The sequence below is a fragment of the Pantherophis guttatus genome, chromosome 7, assembly GCF_059756535.1.
Source record: "Pantherophis guttatus breed Tessera chromosome 7, ASM5975653v1, whole genome shotgun sequence".
Taxonomy (NCBI): domain Eukaryota; kingdom Metazoa; phylum Chordata; class Lepidosauria; order Squamata; family Colubridae; genus Pantherophis; species Pantherophis guttatus.
Genome location: NC_142069.1, coordinates 88,257,693 through 88,282,654, shown reverse-complemented (window position 1 = coordinate 88,282,654; position 24,962 = coordinate 88,257,693). Strand labels below are relative to the sequence as shown.

The following is a 24,962-nucleotide window of genomic DNA, read 5'->3' as shown; positions in this document are numbered from 1 at the left end:
TAGAGTAGAATAGAAGTAGAAGTAGCATAGCGTAGAGTAGCATAGAGTAGAGTAGAGTCGAATATTCCTTATTGGCCAAGTATGAATTGACACACAAGGAATTTGTCTCCGGTGCTGAAACTATGTAGAACAATTAACTATTTACGGCTTTCCGTAATATTCTTCAGACTCCACACTGATACATATAGTGCGTTGGGGGTGTATGTGTGTCTGTGTGTGTTGGACCCTGAAGAAATATTTTCCTAATCACAACTAAGTGATTTCCTAAATTCCTTTGATCCTCTGGAACTTGTCTTCCGAATGCCAGCAGTGCATGACAGGTTTAACACACGGATTTTTATGATCTTTCTCCAGATAGTGTTTCTTGCCATTTTAATTTTTATTGCTCTATCTCTCCCTAGCACATTTCGTATGGGATCTTTTAGCTCAGCTCAGAAGTGAAACAGGAATAACAAGCTTCGGAGTGGAATAAAAAGATAACGCCTATGGAGCATTCTTCTAAAGAAGCTAGTAGATTATTTGCTCAATGCGTGTCCTGAGGTGTATACGCTTGGCAGTCATTTTCGCCCTCTTAAATCTATGGCTGTTGCAAAAACAATGGGTAGAAGGTTGCAATATCCAGGTTTTATTTAAAGCAATTTGGTTGGCGTTGGCCACCTGTGGATTCTTTCGAGAGATAGACCCATGTAATTCTGGATACAACCGTCTTCTATCATTGGGGTGGATTGCTTGTGCTTTGTCATCCGGTAAAGTAATCCAAATATATTGGCCTGCGTTGTGAAAATGATCGCCCTTTAGTTTCCATCTTTGAATCATGAGATGGGTGTTCCACTTCCAGTCACTTGTTTTTGCAATGGCTGGTGTGGGAGATAGATGATGGTTAACAGATTAACAGAGTTGGAAGGGACCTGGTAGGTCATCTAGTCCAACCCCCTGCCCAAGCAGGAGACCCTACACCATTTCTGTCAAATGGCAGTCCAGTCTCTTCTTGAAAGCTTCCAGGGATGAAGCTCCCACAACTTCTGAAGGCAGCTTCTGTTCCATGGGTTGATTGTTCTCACTGTCAGAAAATTTCTCCTTATTTCTAAGTTGAATCTCTCCTTGGTCAGTTTCCATCCATTATTCCTTGTCTGGCCTTCGGGTGCTTTGGAAAATAGCTTGACCCCCCTCCTCTCTTCCAATATTTGTGGGCAGCCCCTCAAATATTGGAAGACTGCTATCATGTCTCCCCTGATCCTTCCCTTCACTAGAGTAGCCATGCCCAGTTCCTGTAACCGTTCTTCATATGTTTTAGTCTCCAGTCCCCTAATCATCCTGGTTGATTAGATTAGATTAGATTAGATTAGATTAGATTAGATTAGATTAGATTAGATTTACATTAGAGTATATGTACATTAGAGTAGATGTAGATTAGATTAGATTAGATTAGATTAGATTAGATTAGATTAGATTAGATTAGATTGATGCATACATACATACATAGATACATAGATAAATAGATACATAGATCAATTGATAGACAGACAGACAGATGGATGATAGAGAGATAGATAGACAGACAGACAGACAGATGGACGGATGATAGATAGATACATAGATACATAGATACATAGATACATACATACATACATACATACATACATACATACATACATAGATCGATCGATAGACAGATGGGAGATGATAGATAGATAGATAGATAGATAGATAGATAGATAGATAGATAGATAGATACAGACAGACAGACAGACAGATAGATAGATAGATAGATAGATACAGATAGATAGATAGATAGATAGATAGATAGATAGATAGATAGATAGATAGATTAATAAATAGATGGGAGATAGATAGATAGATAGATAGATAGATAGATAGATAGATAGATAGATAGATATGGATGGGCAGACAGGACAGACAGAGACAAGAGAGAGAGAGGAGAGAGAGAGGAGAGGAGAGAGAGAGAGAGGAGTGAGAGAGAGAGGAGAGAGAGAGAGGAGACCAAGAGATTGAGATTGAGATTGAGATAAATTTTGAAAATAAGGTTTTTGAAAATTGTACTGTAAAGCATCCTTCCCGTTGGAATTTTTTTTTTTTAATTTTCAATTACAAAAAAACAAAAGTATTTTGACAAATGGACATTAGAGGGAACAAAATATTTGAATTAAAAGAGAAGCTGACCTAAATTTGACTAACTGTTAGAGAATAGCGCAAAATATGTCAATACTGGAAACGCTGTAGGATATTTTCGAAAAATGTAGTCAGGAATCAATGTTAACAATGTCAACCGTGATATCTCCCTCTCTGGATAAACTGGGTCTAAATGATGTTATGGACGAAGAACAAGTTTTACCTGGCAAGATAGAAGTGAGTTTTCATGTCCGGAAGGAGTCTCATAAAACAAAGCCAGTTGCTACCGGTAAAGTTAGCAGGGAAATCGTATTTCACTTCCTACGGGTGACCGGCTCTACAGCAGCGGCCCCCAAACCTTTTGGGCACCAGGGATTGATTCCGTGGGGAGAGGTTGTTCCGTGGACTGGAGGGGGAGTGGTTTCATGTGGTACCTGCATCCCATGGATGGGGTTTTGCTTGTTTGTGCAGCCCTGTTTCTGCCATGCCGTGGCCCTATGTCAGTCCATGGACCTGCTGTGGCCCCGCCCTCTGAGCCTATCTCATCGGAGGAAGAAGGCTCCGAACATGAGGAAGAGGAGTCAGCCAGGCCTCCCTCTCCAGGCCCCTCCCCTCTGGCACTGTCTCAGGTGCCGGCCGAGGGAGAGGAGATTAGCCAGGAGCTAGGTGTCTCGGATGAGAGCGAAGGAGAGCCGTCATTCCTGGATGCACGCCAACGAAGGCGTGATAAACGGTTGCAGCAGTTAAGGAGGCGTGCTAGGGATTAGAACTGAGTCACTGGACCACACCCCAGAGACTATATAAGAGAGGGTGGTGGCTGGTAAAACTCCGTGACGAACAAAAACTAACTTTGGCTAGTCACTTGAACAACGTCTGAAGCTGCCGAAAGGGATATTGTTTTGCTGGACTATTTGCAATGCGTATGTAATTTTATGTTATCTGTTGCAGTAAAAGCTCTTGGCAGATGGTGATTATATTGCTGCCAAGTTTGAGATAACGACCTGTGTGCGTGCCAAGTACTTTCTTAACCCTCGGCTGGCTGTGTTTGTGTGTGAACGGGGACAGATTAGGACCAGAGGTTGGGGACCCCTGCTCTAACCACATGAAGAGGCTGTATAAAATGTTGCAGAATTACTTGGGGAGACAGGCAGGCTCAGCACTGCTGGGCAACACGTTCCTGATGTCAGGGTAACGATGGATGCCCTAATTAAATCATGATCCTCGAGCCAAGCTTCAAAAGAAATCCAGTTATTTATTAAGAGCCTCATGTTGGCATGGTCCAAGTGAAGCCAACTCTTACCCCACGTAATTTACGGCCGAGGCTTGACCCTGTTTCCCCCCTTCCCCCCAGGGTGTGTCATCAGTCACATTCGCCAACGGAGTAATTTCGCAGGTTGTAGAGATCATTCCCCTCCATCCACTGTGGGTAGCCCTGGGAGACAGCCTTGAGAGAGATATGTCTGGAGTGTGATTTTATTTTGGGCTGCCCTGATGCTTTGCCGGTTTCCCATCCCGCTTGCCTATGGCAACTCGAGAGCAGGCCAGGGATGCTTTGTGAGTTGACACCTGACACTAACATATGAGGCTGTTTGAGGTTACACGCATGCATCAATTTGGCTTTGTCTTCATCTCCAAAATTGCCATTTGTAGTCCCTCTCTCTGTTTCTCCCTTCCTGATTAGAACAACTGACTGTCTGACTCTTTTCCCTCTAGCGTGCCAGCTGTTTCTCTCCAATATAAAGAAAACAGCTGCAGTATTTAAAATGTTATCGCCTTTTTTTTTTCAAACGGGAATTAATTAGTCAAATGTTTTCACGTTCTGTCTAATTCTCTCGCATTTTGACAAGAGCGTTTCTCTTGTTTGAAAGAAAAGAGTTTCGGAGCTGACTTCTTTTTGTGACGGACACATTTCAATAACTAATAAGTCAGTCCTGTCATTGTTAGCCATGTTGATGGGAACAAGGAGAGTTATAGATCGCTTCTGCAGTAGGAATGTACATCATCTTACATACCTATACATCAGAGGTGGGTCTCAGCAGGTTCTGACCAGTTCTGGAGAACCGGTAGCGGAAATTTTGAGTAATTCGGAGAACCGGTAGTAAAAATTCTGACTGGCCCCACCCCCATCTATTCTCTGCCTCCCAAGTCCCAGCTGATCAGGAGAAAATGGGGATTTTGCAGTAACCTCCACCTGGAGTCAGGAGGGAATGGACATTTTGCAGTAACCTTCCCCTGCCACGCCCACCAAGCCACGCCCACCAAGCCACGCCATGCCCACCCTTTAGCCCTGCGCACCCGCCGGCCCCCACCCTTTAGCCTCTGCCTCCCAGCAAGCAGCAAGCAGCAAACAGCCCATTTCAGCTTCAGCCCAGCCTGATTAGCACAAGCAGTTGATTGTTGGTTAGATCGGCCTCCCAACCCTCAGCTGTTTCAGGCTGCAAGGATTGCCAATCCCTATTGCCGCACGGGCCTCCACTGCTTGCTGCAAGGAGGTAAATTGCTGGGAGGCAGATTTTTTTTTTTTCTTGTGCTAATCAGGCTGTGCTGAAAACGAAAATGAAACTAAAGCACTGTTTGCTGCAACGAGGCAAAATTTCTGGGAAGCAGAGGCAGATTTTTTTTTCTTGTTTTCCTCCCCAAAAAAGGTATGTGCATCTTATAGTCCAGAGCATTTATACTCCAAAAAATACAGTACCTGAAAATGACACCTGCTCCTAATTGGAGAAGGTTCAGATGTCACTTTGCATTGCCTGCATTGACAGATCTATGTTTTCCTTTAACTCTTAGGGTTATATGAACTTAGAATGGGATTTTTCCCATTACTACAGGGCTAAACAAGAAGCTAAGCAAGGAACCTCCCGCAAAGTGACTTGGATTAAAAACAATGTTAAAATCTGTCTTATGTCAGGTTTCGAGGTCGTCTCAAATAAATTGCATTTCAAACAAAGTCTTTGAAGTAAAACTCCTATTTATTAAGCACGACATTCTAAAATCCGACTCCATAGAAGCCAGCACTGACTTCCAGACCCAAAACCCTCCCTTTCCGTTCCCCACTCCCCTGCACTCGTTGGCCATCTTCCAAGTCATTCTACCCCTAATCTACCGCTCCAACTCAAAGGAATTTCCCCCCTCCCATCCCATCTCCTAGGGGATATTATCTCCAGGGAAAATAAGTAGGTGAAAAGCCAAACGTCCCTTTCCAGACGCCTCCGCCTCTCCTTCTTATGTCAGCACTAGAGTAAATGCAGCTTGAAGTGCTGACATCTTATTCTTTTGCTAGTCTATAAAGACTTGATTGTTCTCCCAATCAGGTCGAAATGGATAAGCTGCCTCTTGAGTGTCTCTTTGTCATTTTTCTTTATGCCTCTATATAGTGACCAGATCCTATCATGTTTTGGTTTAGTTTTGGATTTTTTATGATAATACATTCTGAGCTGCCCAGAGACAATTGGAGTCAGGCAGTACTATGAATGAATGAATGAATGAATGAATGAATGAATGAATGAATGAATGAATGACTTGAAATCACAAATGCTGTGGAAATGTTGAACAATAGTAAGGCTGCAGACATAGATGGTGTAGCTGGAGAAGCTGGATGGAGATATGTTAAAGTTCACAAACGTTGGTAGAAAAATGCTGATAACACATGTTGAAAGAAGTGAAATTGTGTCAACTTGCAAAGCTTTCAAGTTGCCATGAGCAGGAGGGAGGGAGAACTGAAGTGAATTCCATACATTTTTTCTGACCGCAATCAAAAGGAGGGTGTTAGGTTTCACAGCCAGCCAAAGTGGGTAATTGGAGAATGTGATTTATGACATGGCCAGAGAGGAGGGGAGAGACAGGGTCATAGGGGAACGTAAATCTACGTGGGATCAGTCCTAACTGCATCCCAGTATTGCCGGAATGTTGCTCCTAATAAATGACTATATTTCCTTTGAAGTTTGGATCATGGCTCATGAATTAATTAGGGCATCTTTCGGAAACTTGACAAAATTGCTTGTGTAAGAGCATACTTCTGTCCACCTTGTTATAGGAAGGGAAGAGCTGGGTACATCAAGACAAATGTAAAAGTAAGTTAAATGCAGTAGGAATGAGTTACTTAAAACTTATGGGTGGTAAAGAAAGAAGAATAAGGTGAGAAATAATGAATTGAGCACCTAGTCAATTTGAGCACCTAGCACTGAGCACCTAGTCAATATGTTTTTACTGTATTTTCTTTTTCTTCTCTCATTCCATGAATTTCACTGGCTTGTTCCTCCTTGTTCCTTTTCTGCACTCTTCACAACGTAGCTTATGCCAAAAGGGGAAAGTTATAGTTACGATCACAGAAAGGAATTCAAGTTTACTGTAGTGCTAATACTGGATTATCTGCTATTACTCCTCAGTATGCTAGTACGGTCTTAGATATTTATAAAGCCCTCTACAGGAAATATATAGGGAAGGGGGGGACACCATTGAGTATCACATAAGTAATTTAATTCTGCCATGCATTGTATTCTAATGTTTCTTTTTCCATATCTCTGCCAAGATTCTGGTTAATTATATAATGTTAGTGAACACAAACTAGCTTGGCTTATAAAGCAGAATAAAGCTCTCGAGATGGGTTACTGGGCTCCAAGTCAAACAGACATTTTAAGGTTCAGCTCTTCTCCAAAATGAGATCGAACCTAGTGGGGATTAGTCTGAATCTCAAAATACTTGAGGGTTTTCTAATTAAGAGGATTGTTTTATAACAAACAGCTGCCTTATTTGCTCTGCCTTTTTTTCTGATTGCCTTCATACCTTTTCGCTTGTAGTTAAGAGGATAAGATAACCTTGATCGTCACCGTTCTTCTGTGAACACACTGGCACGCATTTAAATATGAAATTCTGATACCTGCTTTCAAAAGAAAATATATACATACCGTGTTTCCCCCAAAATAAGACCCTGTCTTGTATTTTTTTCTGAACCCCGAAATAAGCGCTTGGCCTTATTTTCGGGGAGGCCTTATTATTTTGGAGCGCATGGAGCAAGACGGGGATCCTCTTGCCATCTTACCTGATTTCCGGCTCTGTTTCCCTAACCCTAACCAGCGGAAATGACGGGGACTGGCTGCACATGTGTTTAAATATTTTTGGGGAGGTCTTATTGGGGGGTTATTTTAGTTAATGCGCTCAAAAGCCCAATTGGGCTTATTATCAGGGGATGTCTTATTTTAGGGGAAATGGTATATATATATATATATATATATATACCCATACATATGCATGCACACAACACACATGTAAATATTCTGTATATATGTGTGTGTGTGTGTGTGTGTGTGTATATATATATGTACATATACAAATGTATACAAACACACATATATGCACACACACACATACACACACGTACACACACACATGCATGCATGCATGCATACACACAGAGAGTCACAGAAACACACACAGAGACACACAGAGACTTATATGCATACATATGTGTACACAAATACACATATGTATACACACATACATACACACATACATGCATGCATACACACAGAGAGAGTCACAGAAACACACACAGAAGCACATACACACAGACTTACACACATACCAGCAGTGAAATCCAGCAGGTTCTGACAGGTTCTGGAGAACCGGTAGCGGAAATTTTGAGAAGTTCAGAGAACTGGCAAATACCACCTCTGGCTAGCCCAGAGGAAGATTTTGCAGTATCCTTCCCCTGGAGTGGGGTGGGAATGGAGATTTTGCAGTATCCTTCCCCTGGAGTGGGGTGGGAATGGAGATTTTGCAGTATCCTTCTCCTGGAGTGGAGTGGGAATGGAGATTTTGCAGTATTCTTCCCCTGCCATGCCCACCAAGCCACACCCACCAAGCCACGCCCACAGAATCGATAGTAAAAAAAATGGATTAGTCTGTTTTGAATACATAATGAAAAAAAGAGTCTTGAGAGTTAACAATATGGTCCAAAGCTATTACAAAGTTTTCCTTCGGATACTGTGAAACCTCCTCCCAAAAGGTAACAAGGAAAACTGGTCATGGAGACGATGTGTAGCATCCCTGATAATTCTGCGGACCCTGGTCAAGCATCACTGATATGCCATGTCCTGGATATAAGGGAGTGAACTCCCGATAATATTTTCTGCTGTCCTCACCACTCTCTGCACTGCCTTCCTGTCTGAAACAGTAAAACCTCCAAAGCACACATTGATATAATACGACAGGATGCTTTCAGTCGTCCCTCTATAGAAAGTGGTAAGGACAGCAGAAGGAAGATGTTGTTCTTCTTCATAAAGACCTTGTGTGTTTAAACTATTACAGGTAGTATTTTATTCAGATAGTGCTGGCATGAGATGGATAGTCCTTATTTTATCTTGTCCTGTCTTCAGTCCCTGCTGTCTTCAGCACGGTGTTGGAGAATATCTGATATGATGACCTCCTCTGCACTTCCTGCTTTAGGGAGCATGCTTTCATAAACTTCTCAACCTCTTGAAAAAGAGCAACTGCTCCCTTTCAGACCTCCTAAAATGAATGGAAACAAAAAGCAAAGAATCAACAGAGTAGGAGAAGGACAGGCGGAGACTGAGGGTGGAGTCAAGAGAGAAATCAGCCTAGAATCCTTACGTTCCCACAAGCAGTCTATTTCCAGCCCCTCCTGAGTTCTGTTGACTCTTATCTAGCACCAATTTAATTCTGACCGTTTGTTGACTAAGTTGTGTGTGGGCACGCACGAACAATAAATCAACTTAACTGGAATTTAATGTGTAGTCCTGATTCTTTGCACCTGACAATAGTGAGGTAGTAGCAAGAAACATGTAAAGTTACACTTCAAACTGGAGGTGTATATTTATCTGTTGATGTGACTGGTTATTTTCATAGGTGTGGAAAGTGAGTTTCTTCAGCTTTCTTTCTGCTTTCTTTCTGACAACAACAATCTCAGATAACAGAATAAGTTAAAATGTACGATTTGGGTGTCTGATATAATTATCAACTGAAACATTTCAAAGTGACCTTTCTCCTGTCAAATGTCCTCTTCCAGTGCTGTCAGCTTTAATCAATTTTGGGCTGTTGTTTTTTCAGCCTTTAAATAAAGTTTAAATGCAGTGCAGTTTCCACTATCTGCTAGTTATAATTTTTCCATCAGTTTCATTATTCCTTTCCTTTTAAAATGGGGTACTGAGAGGGGTGGGCTTCAAAAATTTTAGCAAGGGGTTCTCTGCCTGGTTGCTGGGTGGGCGTGGCCTAATCGGCCTCCTGCACCACAGCGGGGGGGGGACATTTTTGCCCTCCCCAGGCTTTGGAGGCTTTCCTCAAGCCTCTGTTAGGACAAAAATGGCCTCCTCAGGCGCCGGAGGCCTTCTGGAGGTCGGCCTTCCTGAACGTCTGATAGGTCCAATTTTCACCCTCCCCGAGCTTCCGCGTGCACCCTGCACTTACCTGCATCCAAAACAGGCCATGTGGGGACTCCTGGGAGGGGTGGGGCGGGATGGGCAGGGCCAGCCAGGAGTGGAATTTAGGGGTTCTCCAAACTGCACAGAATTTTAGCTAGAGGTTCTCCCAAACCCTCAGCAATCCATGCCTGGGTACTGATTATTTTTGTGACAGTTCTCCTTCAGACACGAAAGGCTGATTGTAAACCTCTTCTAGGATAACCTCAGACATAACTTTAAATTGCTTAGAAGTAGGGGGGGGTTGTTTATCTCACAATGCCTACGTCCACTTTTTTTCCCCATTTTATTCATGAGCTGATAGCCCAGCTAACAATTTACAAATTTTCTCCTACATTCTCTGGCGGGAAAATGAGGCCTACACAATTCGAAGCCACTTTTCAGGTGTTTCCGCTGGACAAAGGTTTTGCAGTGGGATATTAGATGTTTGTTTTCCACATTCGTGTCGGTCATCCATTGCCTGGTTCCTTCGGAATGTTCCAGAATAATTCCATACCTAGTTTTGATTAGTTTGATTGTTGATTCTTAATGACCACTTAGATAGCTTCAGGAAGATCTATCCTTAATTTGGTCCTTCAGCATTTCCGAGGCTCCATCTGTCACCACTCTAATTGAGTCCACCTACTTATAATAATTCCATACCTAGTTTTGATTAGTTTGATTGTTGATTCTTAATGACCACTTAGATATCTTCAGGAAGATCTGTCCTTAATCTGGTCCTTCAGCATTTCCGAGGCTCCATCTGTCACCACTCTAATTGAGTCCACCTACTTCGTTACTAATCTTGCCTTTCTCTTCCTTTCCACAATTTAGTCTAATACAGTTTCATATTGACAACAGTAGTGAATATGTTTCAAAATATTTCACTTGTATCTCCTACAGCAGGGGTGTCAAACTTGATTTCATTGAGGGCCGCTGTCAGCACTCCAAACTACATTCGTTCCAGTGCTGACATAAGGAGGAGAAGAGGGGGCAGCTGGCAAGAGGACGCTTGATTTTTCACCTACTTATTTTCCCTGAAGATAATATCCCCTAGGAGATGGGATGGGAGGGGGGACATTCCTGGGAGCTGAAGTAGTAGATATGGGGAGAGTGATTTGGAAGATGGCCAATGAGACGCAGAGAATTGGGGAACGGAAAGGGAAGGTTTGGGGTCAGGAAGTCAGTGTTGTCTATGACGTAGTCGGGAACAGATTGTCATGCTTAATAAATGAAAGATTTCATCTTTGTTTGGAAATGCAATTTATTTGAGACGACACCGAAACCTAACAGCCGCATCAGGGTTGTGTGTGACCTGGGGGGGGCGTGGCCAGGGTGGGAGTGACCAGCTTGACATCATTCATCGAGGCTCCGTTTTTGGCTGTGGTGGCCTCCTTACAGCCTCTGCCAGCGAAAACGGAGCTCAGAAAGGCTGCATGCAGCCCGTCTGGGCTCCATTTTCAGCCACAACGGCCTCCTACCAGCGAAAACAGAGCCCAGGTGAGCTGCACGTGGCCTCCGGAGTCCATTTTTGCTGGCAGCGGGTAATTCCAGGGGGAGCCTGTGGGCGAGATCTAAGTATCCCATGGGCCGGATCCTTACCTTGAGTTTGACACCCTGTCAATACAAGCACAAAAAATTTCTTGCCTAGCGTGGTAATAGTAGCTGAAAGTCTACCATTCTAGAATGTTCTTTCATGCTATGCATTATATTAACACACTGCTAAACCTTGTAATTTTTTTACATTTTGTAATTAAGTTGCATTGGATTTTATTACAGCTTTATCTTGGAGGAGGGGGGCAGGTTTTACATTTATCACATCCGCAGTGTAAAATAATTATTTTGTCCCTCTCTCATTTCCTTCTTATTTTTGATACGTGTCTTGAATTGATAAAAAGCACTTGTCTGTCAGTTTGTTTGTTTTTTAAGAAAAAGTGTGAATATTTTATACTTTTATTTTTAGAGTTTAGTGCGTTCCCATAAACTGAAAATATATTCTGAGAACTCATCGTTAATTCGTTATTTTGTAGCGGATGGGCATGAATAATAGAAAGCACCTTATTAATTTGTTAGTGCTCTTAGATGCTATGAAAAAAAGCAATTTTTAAAGCAATATTCTGCATCTTAAAATTTGTTTTAATCTTTAACCAGCTGTGTGAATTATTTGCTCTATGCTAAGAATGCTTAAGTGAAAGAAAATGATCTGAGTAAAATGACTGTTGTAAAACCTACTGTGTTGCCTGTTGAAAAATGACAATTCCAGTAATTGATAGTACCTGGATAAATGCTATAAGGACCATCAATCTGTAGGCCTGAATGGACGATTTCCTCTCCCCATACAGATCTTAATCTAATGGGTTGGATCCAAAGATTCCCTTCTTCCAATGGAGGAAGCTTTCCTCTGACAAAGGAAGAGAATGAAGGTAATAATGCTAAATTAAATATAATAAAGGTAACTGTCATGGCTCCAGCTGTACAGGTAGTCCTCGACTTACAACAGTCGTTTAGTGACCGTTCAAAGTTACCGCGGCAGTGAAAAAGAGGGGACCGATGACCGTTTCTCACACTTACAACCATCAGACTCTTACAACCGCACTTGCAGTAGCCCAGTCGTCACGTGATCAAAATTCAGAGCCGTGGTGGCGCAGTGGTTAGAGCGCAGTACTGCAGGCTACTTCTGCTGACTGCCGGCTGCCTGCAATTTGGCAGTTCAAATCTCACCAGGTTCAAGGTTGACTCAGCCTTCCGTCCTTCCGAGGTGGGTAAAATGAGAACCCAGATTGTTGGGGGCAAGAGGCTGACTCTGTAAACCGCTTAGAGAGGGCTGGAAAGCACTGTGAAGTGGTATATAAGTCTAAGTGCTATTGCTATTGCTTGGCAACTGACTCATATTTATGACGGTTGCAGTGTCCCGGGGGTCTTGTGATCCCTTTTTGCAAACCTTCCGATGACCAAAAACCAACGGGGAAGCCAGATTCACTTAACAACCATGTTCCTAACGGAACAACTGGAGTGATTCACTTAACCACGGTGGCCAGAAAGGTCGTAAAATGGGGCAAAACTGACTTCACAAAGGTCTCACTTAGCAACGGAAATTTTGGGCTCAGTTTGCGGTCGTAAGTCGAAGGACTACCTGTATTCATTTTTTTTTTAGCAGAGTTAGTGCCTGCTTAGAAGACTGTTTTGATTCTGCTGCTTCCTGTCGATTTCGCTGAAGTTCTAAAATTCAACAAAGAAAAATTAGCTTCCCACCACCCCTCCCCACTTTATTTTATTGGGAATGCAAACCAAGTTTTAATTTGTTTCCTTGTTTTTCTAAGCTTAGCCTTTTGGCTTTAAAGAGCCGTGGTGGTGCAGTGGTTAGAATGCAGTATTGCAGGCTAACTCTGCTCGCTGCCAGCAGTTCGATTCTCACTGCGGCTCAAGGTTGACTCAGCCTTCCCTCCTTCCGAAGTTGGTAAAATGAGGAGCCAGATTGTTGGGGGGCAAGACGCTGACTCTGTAAACTGCTTAGAGAGGCCTGTAAAAGCACTGAGAAGCGCTATATAATCTACCCTGTTTCCCCCAAAATAAGACATCCCCTGATAATAAGCCCAATCGGGCTTTTGAGCGCATGGCAATAAGGCCAAGCGCCTATTTCAGGGTGCAAAAAAAATATAAGACAGGGTCTTATTTTTGGAGATATAGTTTATCTAGCAAGCTTTGCTTTCTCAACCGTCTTACATTGTTTTGCTGAGGGATGTATGTTTCCAAAGAGAATATGCTTCTTTTGCTCTTGCTAAAGTTGAAAGCATCGTCATTCAATTTATCTGCCAACGACACCATTTTCTCCATTCTACTGTTTAATTCACAATGGTGTCCTCTAGTGTCAAAATAAATGTCTTGTTATGATTCATAGAGCTACAGCCTATGGTTGTTTGGTATATTTTTTAATCGTTATCTAGACATTTTTAAAAAAAATAAATGTGTCCTATGTGGGGAGGGAAATTAGAAAACCTGAAAAGAAGGAGAGAAATGGGAACACAGCCTTCAATTGTCATCCCTGCCGAAATGAATACCTGTTTTGCATGAAAAAAACATTTCGCTTGAAGGACATCTGGAAGCTTCATCTGGTGCAGAATGCAGCTAAACAGACAATTATGTATGATCATCTTCTTTTAATGACCCCATAATCCCTTGCGGATTGGAATCTGGGCAACTGAATGGAGCTAGCAGGGTGTTTATTAGCCGGATGCCCTTCCTGTCACCAATGCGGAGTTTTGTTCAGTAGATATATTCTCATTGTGCCCAGAGAGAGAAATATCTGCCTCTACCTAGGATAGAACTCACAGCCTCCTGGTTGTTAGGCGAGAGCTCCACCCACCTCTAGGCCACCACACTATTCCTAGACAGACAATTATGTATGTCCCCTAGGAAAATATCTGTTAGTGAGCTACATTGGTTACCAGTTTCCTTCCAGATGCAACTCAAGATGCTGATTTTGATCTTGAAGGCATAGAACCAAATTATCTGAGGGACTACCTCTTCCCTGTTACAACTACCCATCCCACCAGGTGAGGCAGAAGGCTTGCTGTGGGTACTGTCTCCAAAGGAGTTCCATCTGGTGGGACCCAGGCAGTACGCCTTTTCTGCTGTGTCCCCTACTCTCTGGAACATCATTAAACCCAAGGTGAGAAGAGCCCCATCTCTGTTAGCCTTCCAGAAGGTCCTTAAAACACATTTTTTCACCAGCCTAAGGGAGTGCAAGATGGCTGTCTAAGATTAAGTGATCTATGTCCATGTTAGAAATTCTGTTTATATATAGCACCACAGAGGAAACAAAGGCACAGTCACCATGTGCTTTACTGCTCAACTGTTTTTAACTGTAACAAGAAACAGGAAACTGTACTAAGAACAACAGAGCATAGAGTACAGTATATGCCATAGACCCAAACTTGTAAACACTGCCATCTACTGGCTGAATACCACTGTAGTTGTTACATAAAAAATACATTCCAACAATGAATTCCACCCACATTCTTGGATTTTATCTTTTTATTTTCCTGTTTATCTGTTAATTTTTTATTTATTTCTTTTTAGATTGTTTTGGAGTTTTTAACCATTGTGTTGTACAGCTCACCAAACTCATGTGTTTGTGAGCTGGATGGCTGTATAAATATTTATTGATTTATTTATTTTATATTTCCTATTTCTAAATCACTCCTTTCCATCAGAGATACGCTAAGGTAAATAAATATGTAAATAAAATTCTCATTTCCTAATATCTTGAAGTAGACCCTTTAAAAAAAACCTTTTGTTTAAAATTGCTATTCACTTTTGGCAATAAAGTGAAAATTTGAATTACTGGACTTTGGAGCCAAAGAGTTTGCATACAGCCAACCAGATTTCCGCTATGATTCACAGAATTTGCATAATTGTGAGTCCTCTCCCCAATTAGTCTTTTAAAATGAGATTATGATGCATTGCGCCAGATGGATCAATGCCTATATTGTATTGAGTGAAAACCCCTAAATAACTCTACATCCAAGGATTGGTGAACAGCCCTTACAAGCCAAGTGAAAAGTTGATTTTCAAACCTTTGGTTGATTCCAAAGTGAGATAAATATGGGCCTCCATTTCGTCAGCAAACATTGGGTTTTTTTTTTTATCCTTTTAATTTTCCCATTTTTTTAAAAAAAACCATAGACTAACAGACACATCTATCTACTAGGAAGATGAAAAAATAAATATTAAAGTAGTTGAATGCATTACAGCTGGGCCGGCCTCCAACTCTGAAGCCAAATGTGGTTTCTAGGATCACATTCACATGAGCCGCGATGGCGCAGTGGTTAGAGTGCAGTACTGCAGGCTACTTTTGCTGCCTGCCGGCTGACTGCAATTTGACAGTTCAAATCTCACCAGGCTTGAGGTTATCTCAGCTTTCCGTCCTTCCGAGGTGGGTAAAATGAGGACCCAAATTGTTGGGGGCAATATGCTGACTCTGTAAACCGCTTAGAGATGGCTGTAAAGCTCTGTAAAGCAGTATATACCCTGTTTTCCTGAAAATATGACCTACCTTGAAAGTAAACCCTAGCTTGATTTTTACATGTGCCCAATATAAATCCTACCCTCAAAATAAGCCCTAATTAAGATCCCACCCACTCCAAAGTACACAGGTAAAAATTAACCTAGGGTGGGGATGGAAGGGTGGAGCTGCCCTACTACTTACCTTTGGACAGTTGTAGCCAGGCCTTGCATACCCCAACACCTGCCTTGCTGGCCCGAGATTTTCTGAAGGCCTCTGTAGCTGATAACAAAACTCCGGATCGATCTGGAGCTCTGTTATCAGCTGCAGAGGCCTTCAGGAAAGCCTTGCCAGCCGCAGAAGAAGAAGTTCCTGAAGGCCTCTGACAGCGAAAAGGAGGCAACGGGTGACGTGCGCAAGTGAGGTTAGTCAGTGGATGACATCCCCCGAAAATAAGACCTGGTGCCTTTTTTAGTGGCAAAAAAAATATATAAGACAGGGTCTTATTTTCAGGAAGCACAGTGAGTCTAAGTGCTATTGCTTTTTTGTAACCTGTAGAATTTTCTCATACTTTCCCCATAGAAACAAACTGTAGTATAAGCTGGAAAGGAATTAAGTAATAAACAATGAAAAATTCCAAAAGTCGGCCAACCCTGCGAACCTGAAGCGGTTGGCCAAGCTCAAGGAAAACAGGAATGACAAATATTTCAGTAAGGTGACGAATGCCACTCATGACATAAATGAGGAAATGTCCATTTGCATTTATCGGGGTCAATTAAGAGGAACGGGATGCGGTGGCTCAGTGGCTAAGATGCTGAGCTTGTCGACCGAAAGGTTGGCAGTTCAGCTGTTTGAGTCCCTAGTGCTGCGTAACGGGCATTTTTGCCCTCCCCAGGCTCCAGAGTCTTTCCTCAAGCCTCCGGGAGGGCGAAAACAGCCTCCCCAGGCTCCAGAGTCCCTCTGGAGGCTGGAAACGGGCCCATTTCTGGCCTTCCTGAACTTCCAGTAGGCCCATTTTTCTCCCTCCCCGAGCCTCCGTGTGCACCTTGTACTTACCTGCATCCAAAAAGGGGCCACATGGGGACTTCTGGGAGGGGAGGGGTGCACGGGGCCAGCCAAGAGTGGGATTTGGGGGTTCTCCAAACTGCACAGAATCTTAGCTAGAGGTTCTCCCGAACCCATGTGAACCCCCAGCAGCCCCACCCCTGAATATACCCATTCATTTTATAATTCTCAGTGTCCCCGACCCCATGTTAATTGGATTCCCTGGCCATAAAAAGTAGCATTCCACCCCTGACATTTATGTGCCAAGGGGCACCAGCTGAACATTAAGAATTCTGTTTTTTCCTTAGCAGTACTAAATATCTGAAGCAGTTACTGGCTGTTGGCTTCATGTTGTATGATTTTCATTTTCTGCTAGCAGAGATGATTTCCATGTAGAGCCCATCAGTGAAGAAACGGTCTCAGTTTTGATGGCGTGCAGCTTAATTTTCTTGCTATTATGGTGTCAGCACTTCAAGCTGCATTTACTCTAGTGCTGACATAAGAAGGAGAGGCGGTGGCATCTGGAAATGGACCTTTGACTTTTCACCTACTTATTTTCCCTGGAGATAATATCCCCTAGGAGATGGGATGGGAGGGGGGAAATTCCTTTGAGCTGGAGCAGTAGATTAGGGGTAGAATGACTTGGAAGATGGCCAATGAGTGCAGGGGGATGGGGAATGGAAAGGGAGGGTTTTGGGTCTGGAAGTCAGTGTTGGCTTCGATGGAGTCGGGTTTAAAATGTTGTGCTTAATAAATGGGAGTTTTTCTTCAAAGACTTTGTTTTAAATGCAATTTATTTGAGACGACCTCGAAACCTGACATATGGTTTGGTTCACCCATTGCACAGTGGCAGATAGGACAGCACTCCAGAGGGTTAACGTTATTGCCCAGAAGATCATTGGTTGCCCTCTCCCCTCTTTGGAAGAGCTTTATAGCTCCCACTACCTTAAGAAAGTTCAAAACATTCTTAAAGGTGCCTCATCCTGGGCACCTTTTTTTTTTTGAACTATTACCATCTGGCAGACGGTACAGGATAATGAAAAAAAAGGACAAATAGGCTGAAAAACAGCTTCTACCCCAGGGCAGTAACTATATTGAACTATATTGAATTCTACTGTATAGTGCAATATTAATGCAGTATCAGAGTTTTTCAATTCAATTGTATAGAATGTGAAGGATGTGTGTTTGTGTTTTAGTTTTATAGTTATAATGTACACTGAAGCTGGCATTTATTTGTGGTACGAGGTGCAATGACAATAAAGTAAACTGAACTATTAAAGATTTCCTGGAACAACCAGAGTTCTCTCTCATTTCCACCCAGATGAAATATGGATGGTCTGATTTGAAGGTCTTAGAATGCCACCAGGCCTTCTGAATTTTGTGCTCGCGAAAATAATGTTTACTACAGGTAGTCCTCGATGTACGACCGCAATTGAGCCCCACATTTCTGTTGTTCAGCGAGACCTTTATTAAGTGAGTTTTGCTTCATTTGCCTCACCTCAGAAAGGTGGTTAAACCTTTCTCGCCACGGTTGTTGAGTAAATCCCTGCCGCTGATAATGTCAATGACCCAGTTGTTAAGTGAATCTGGCTTTCCCCCTTTGTCAAAAGGTCACAAAAGGGGATTGCGTGACGTTGGGACGCAGCAACAGTCATAAATAGGAACCAGTTGCCAAGCGTCTGAATTTTGGTCATGTGACCATGGGGATGCTGGACTGGTCATAAGGATGAAAAATGTTGACATCCATGGAGGATGAAGAAATGGACTCTTCCTTAGGAAGAGGGGAGGATTAGAAATTCTACAATTCTCCCTTCCAACTCTTAAAATAGATAAATCTACAATATTCCACCTTCCCTTTTATCTCTCCTCCTCCTCCTCCACTACAGAATCAGAGGCGGTATTCAACTGGTTTGGACCGGTTCAAGCGAACCGGTAGTGGAAATCGTGGGTGGGCCCGTGAACCAGTAGTGGAAATTGTGGGTGGGCCCATGAACCAGTAGTGGAAATCATGGGTAGGCCCATGAACCAGTAGTGGAAATCGTGGGTAGGCCCATGAACCAGTAGTGGAAATCGTGGGTGGGCCCGCGAACCGGTAGTGGAAATTGTGGGTGGACCCACGAACTGGTCGTGGAAATCGTGGGTAGGCCCATGAACCAGTAGTGGAAATCGTGGGTGGGCCCGTGAACCGGTAGTGGAAATTGTGGGTGGACCCACGAACTGGTAGTGGAAATTGTGGGTGGGCCCGCGAACCGGTAGTGGAAATAGTGGGTGGACCCAGAAACCAGTAGTGGAAATAGTGGGTGGACCCGCCCACCTGCCCCGGCTCTATGCCATCCTATTTAGGCATGTTTTTGAAGCCAGGCACATGTGCGGAAGGTGCTTGCGCAAGCAAAGCACATGCGCGGAAGGCCAGGCACATGTGCAGAAGAGGCGTGCGCAAAGGGAACATGCGCATACATTGCAAACTGGTGGTAACAAAGTGTGAAACCCACCGCTCTGCAGAATGTAATACAATTCCAACAAAGCAATGGGTTGTAATCAGAAGGAGTTGTGAGTGAGTAGGCAGCTGTAGAGTACATTTTATAAATAAATAAATAAATAAATAAATGTGCCATTTGCATTTATTCAGCCATTTCTGTCCCAAAGGTATTCTTTGCCAATAAGGGTGATGTTTTAGTTCTTCTTTTTTTTTTCTCCAATTAGTAGTTGAATGTTATTTTATGCGTAATGGCAGGTGCAGCATTTAAAAGGTTTAGTAACTGTGAGTGATACCTTTGATGGTTTTCTGTTTTTGACTCTAATTATTCTAAAGCGTCTCTAAAAACATAGGCAAGTTGAAGAAATGGATAGTTTCTTTCTCTTTTGCTGTGATACAATTGACTAGGTCTAGAGTGATAACCAATTCCCAGAAGACAATCTAAATTTAACAGGATAACAGAGTTGGAAGAGACCTTGTAAGTCTTCCAGTCCAACTGTCCTCCTCAAGCAGAAACCCTGCATTGGCAGAGGGATACAATCAAGTTCAAGTGAGGTACTAATACCACTTTATAAAGCCTTAGTAAGACCACACCTAAAATACTGCATCCAGTTTTGGACACCACACTATTAAAAAAGATGTTGAGATGGTAGAAAGAGTCCCAGAGAAGAGCAACCAAGATGATTAGGGGACTGGAATCTAAAACATACGATGAACGGTTGCAGGAACTGGGCATGGCTAGTCTAGTGAAGAGAAGGACCAGGGAAGACATGATAGCAGTCTTCCAATATTTGAGGGGCTGTCACAGAGAGGAAGGGGTCAACCTGTTCTTCAAAGCACCCAAAGGCCAAGACAAGGAATAATGGATGGAAACTGATCAAGGAGAGATTCAACCTGGAAATAAGGAGAAATGTTCTGACAGGGAGAACAATCAACCGATAGAAGAGAAGCTGCCTTCAGAAATTGTGGGAGCTTCATCACTGGAAGCGTTCAAGAAGAGACTGGACTGCCATCTGTCAGAAATGATGTAGGGTCTCCTGGTTGGGTGGGGGGTTGGACGAGATGACTTACAAGGTCCGTTCTAACTCTGTTAATCTGTTAAATCTGGTGCAGAATGCGGCCGCGCGGGGGATTATGGGAGCGACAGGGCGCTCTCATGTGACTCCTCTCCTGCGCGAGCTGCATTGGCTTCCAGTGGACTTCCGAATGCGCTTCAAGGTGTTGGTGATCACCTTTAAAGCGCTCCATGGCTTAGGGCCGGGGTACTTACAGGACCGCCTTCTGCCACCAATTGCCTCCCACCGGCCAGTTCGCTCCCACAGGGAGGGCCTCCTCAGGGTGCCGTCAGCCAGACAATGTCGGCTGGTGACCCCCAGGGGGAGAGCCTTCTCTGTGATGGCGCCTACCCTCTGGAACAATCTACCCCCAGAGATACGAGTGATCCCAGACCTCCGGACTTTTCGTCGGGCCCTTAAAACCTACCTCTTTCAGTTAGCCGGGCTGTCCTGAGTTCGAAATCAGGTAAAAAATGCAAGTAGAAAAATAGGGACCACCTTTGGTGGGAAGGTAACAGCGTTCCGTGCACCTTTGGCATTGAGTCATGCCGGCCACATGACCACGGAGACGTCTTCGGACAGCGCTGGCTCTTCGGCTTTGAAACGGAGATGAGCACCGCCCCCTAGAGTCGGGAACGACTAGCATGTATGTGCGAGGGGAACCTTTACCTTATTGCAGACCAGACTACAATAGAATAAGAATGTCATTGGCCATGTCACGAAAAATGGATCAGTCAGTTGGCCACAGTTCTTTACAAAGACAAAACGGGATGACATATAACCAGATGCTTGTAAATCTTTCACGACCGAGCCTTGATTAAAGAAAACAAACAAACCACACAATGAATTGTTTTCTTGTTGGCTGAAGCTAATGCTTGGTCCAGACTCAAATCAAAGCATTTTATCATGTTCTTCTACTTCCTTTCATTGCTGACTTGGCAGATGTCAAGATAAGGCCGTATCTGGCAAGACGGGAAAACATTCAAGCCAAATCTTACTAGTGGTTGGTGAAATTCCATCGACCGCTGTCAATGCACGCAGCCATTCAGAAATAACTAAAATATCTTCTTCTCATCCATCGTGCCATCTGACTTAGAAACGAGTCCCATTTTCATTCAGTGAGTTTGACTGTCGGGAACGCAGCCAACAAGCCTTACTTAGTTATCAAGGGAAAATCGCTGTACATTTTTTTTTAAATTTGATTTATATGCCGCCCTTCTCCGAAGACTCAGGGCGGCTTACAATGTGCTCAGCAATAGCCTTCATCCTTTTGTATATTTATACAAAGTCAGCTTATTGCCCCCACAATCTGGGTCCTCATTTCACCTACCTTAGAAAGGATGGAAGGCTGAGTCAACCTTGAGCCTTGGTGAGATTCGAACCCTGCAGTAATTGCAGGCAGCTGGTCTTAATAAGCTTAATAACAGGGTGCCTTAAACCCCTGTACTTCCCCCACTGACCTATACATCAAGAGTTTTTGGGCTGTTGTTTTCCACCTAAATCAGTTGACAACTTCCTCGGTCCTTGTTCTGCGAGTCGTCGTTTTATTACCAGTGCTGTGGTGACGCAGTAGTTAGAATGCAGTATGGCAAGGATGACTCTGCCCACAGCCTGGAGTTTAATTTTGATGGGGCTCAAGGTTGGCTCGGCCTTCTGTCCTTCCGAGGTCGGTAAAATGAGGACCCAGATTGTTGGGGGAAGTATGTAGTGTGGAATGGAATGGAATGGAGAATGGAGAATGGAGAATGGAATAATAAGAATAAGAATAAAGAATAAAGAATAAGAATTAAGAATAAGAATAAGAATAAGAATAAGAATAAGAATAAGAATAAGAATAAGAATAAGAATAAGAATAAGAATAAGAATGGAAGGGAAGGGAAGGGAAGGGAAGGGAAGGGAAGGGAAGGGAAGGGAAGAGAAGAGAATAAGAATAGAGTAGGATAGGATAGGATAGGATAGGATAGGATAGGATAGGATAGGATAGGATAGGATAGGATAGGATAGGATAGAATAGAATAGAATAGAATAGAATAGAATAGAATAGAATAGAATAGAATAGAAAATAGGGAATGGAATGGAATGGAATGGAATGGAATGGAATGGAATGGAATAGAATAGAATAGAATAGAATAGAATAGAATAGAATAGAATAGAATAGAATAGAATAGAATAGAATAGAATAGAAAATAGGGAATGGAATGGAATGGAATGGAATGGAATAGAATAGAATAGAATAGAATAGAATAGAATAGAATAGAATAGAATAGAATAGAATAGTTGGAAAGGACCTTGGAGGTCTTCTAGTCCAACCCCCTGCTTAGGCAGGAAACCCTAAACCATCTCCAACAGTCTATGGAGATTCTCAGTCATTCCAGGTCATGGTTTTCCCAAAGTTGCTTTTTCAAGAGGCCACTGGATTTTCTTGGTTTTTCTCTGAGGATGTTTCGCTTCTCATCCAAGAAGCTTCTTCAGCTTAGAATAGAATAGAATATTGGCCAAGTGTGATTGGAAGGAACACACGAGGAATTTGTCTTCGGTGCAGAAGCTCTCAGCGTACCTAAAAGCTATCAGGGATAAATCATCACCTTCTTGGATGAGAAGCGAAAAGTCTTCCAAGGAAACCGAGAAAGTCCAGCTGCCTCTTGAGAAAAGGACCTTTGGGAGCTCTCTGACACCATCCAACATCCACATCTGCCTGGCCCAGATGGAAGAACTCGATAGGTGGATAAAAAAAATGCCAAATGCCGGTCTGAACATCTGGCTGACTGTGTGTGACGAACCATAAATTAATAAGCTGCCATAAGCCATGTTGAACTCTGTCTTGCTGAGACGAGTCCTTCTACTAAGGACTTCTCCCTTCAGCCTCCCTCTGGGAAAAATATTGCTTCTCAAAGCCCGGAAATACAGAGAAATCCTTGTGAATAGCTGTGCAATCATGCAGGATTTTATTAAAACGATAAAGTCGAGGGTCTTGATAACGCAGCCCAAGCCAGCCCAAAAAATCACAGACACGGTTCCAAATAATACACAGCTTGTGTAATTCGCTTCTGATTCCTACCTGAATCCGCTTTTTGGTTTTAATACGTGTTTACAGTTTGTGGCAATATACGGTGGAATGGCTTGCCTCCAGAAGTTGTTGGTGCTCCATCTCTTTTAAGAAGAAGAGCCTTGGTAGCACAGTGGACTAATGCACTGTTATTAACATCTGCTGCTTGCAATTACTGCAAGTTCAAATCCCACCAGGCTCAAGGTTGACTCAGTGCCATTTGCGGTCAGTAAAGAAATGGTTGCAAGTCAAGGGCTACCGGTAAAAATTACAGCTACCTAGAATTAATTTAAATATATGGAAACAGCAAAACCTCTACCTGTGGATTTTGTGGGTTCTTTGATTCTGGAAGTGTTTAAGAAGAGCCAAATCTCACAGGGGACTTAATTGGTTTTCCCGGATAGCTGAGAAAGTTAGTTTAGATGGCATTTACATGGCCTCGGTGGTGCAGTGGTTAGAGTGCAGTACTGCAGGCTACTTCGGCTGACTGCCGGCTGACTGCAATTTGGCAGTTCGAATCTCACCAGGCTCAAGGTGGACTCAGCCTTCCATCCTTCCGAGGTGGGTAAAAAGGGGACCCAAATTGTTGGGGGCAAGAGGCTGATTCTGTAAACCACTTAGAGAGGCTGTAAAGTGGTATATAAGTTTAAGTGCTATTGCTATTGCTATTGCTATCTATCTATCTATCTATCTATCTATCTATCTATCTATCTATCTATCTATCATCTATCATCTATCTCAGGTTGACTCAGCCTTCCAATCTTCCAAAGTGGGCAAAATCTTTCGCCGTGCCCTTAAGACCTTACTGTTTCAACAGGCTGGGCTAGCTTAAAATAACGAATTTTAATGGGTGTTTTAGTTTTTAGTTTTTTAATATAAGGGCCAAATTGTTTAATATGTTTTAAACTGTTTTTAAATTTTATGGAGATATGTTTTTATTGTGGCTGTGCACTGCCCTGAGTCCCTCGGGAGAAGGACGGTATAAAAATTTAAATAATAAATAAATAAATAAAATGAAGACCCAGATTGTTGGGGGGCAATATGCTGGCTCTGTAAATTGCTTAGAGGTGGCTGCAAAGCACTGTGAAGCATTATATGTGGTATTGCTATTGCAATATTTTCCTTCCTTTCTCTCCCTCTCCCTTTCTCTCTCCCTCGATATATAAGCAGTATATAAGTCTAAGTGCTATTGCTATTGCTCCCTTCGAACTACATGACTCTTTTCCTAGTATGAATTACTTTGTCAGCTTATTTTTCCAAAGCACCTGAGGGCAGGACAAGAAGCAATGGATGGAAATTAATTATGGAGAGAAGCAATCTAGAACTAAGGAGGAATTTCCTAACAGTGAGAACAATTAATCAGTGGAACGACTTGCCTCCAGAAGTTGTAAATGCTCCAACACTGGAAGTTTTTAAGAAGATGTTGGATAACCATTTGTCTGAAGTGGTGTAGGGTTTCCTGCCTAAGCAGGGGGTTGGACTAGAAGACCTCCAAGGTCCCTTCCAACTCTGTTATGTTGTTATTCTGAATCTTTGCCAGTTTCTCCCTGGCTAGTTGGAACAGTTCTACGAAAAGCTGATGAATAAATTCAAGGTTTTTTTTCTCTCTCTCTCTCCCTCTCTACAGTCCTTACGAAAAGGCTGCAGAGAAGTAGCGTTGAGGTGGCCTACAAAACTTTCTGCTGGAAGAAATCAGGAAATGTGTGTATTTGCGCTACGGAAATTAAGGGCTTTGAATGGACGTTTTCACTTTCCGCCAACCAGCCGCCCAAACCCTATTATGGGCTGCCAATGT

General features: G+C 42.9%; 1 protein-coding gene across 23 annotated transcripts in view; it reads left to right on the top strand.

Moving 5' to 3' along the window:
- The window catches only part of MAGI2 (membrane associated guanylate kinase, WW and PDZ domain containing 2), a 630,648-nt gene that overhangs the window by 437,902 nt on the left and 167,784 nt on the right, over positions 1-24,962 (top strand). For 13 of the 23 annotated variants that reach the window (XM_087873383.1, XM_087873381.1, XM_087873380.1 and 10 more), the window contains one exon: positions 11,885-11,965. The exons of the other annotated variants lie outside the window; for them this stretch is intronic. In XM_087873383.1, coding sequence (XP_087729509.1) covers positions 11,885-11,965 — 81 coding nt within the window. The remainder of the gene's footprint in view (positions 1-11,884; positions 11,966-24,962) is intronic. 23 annotated transcript variants of the gene reach the window in all.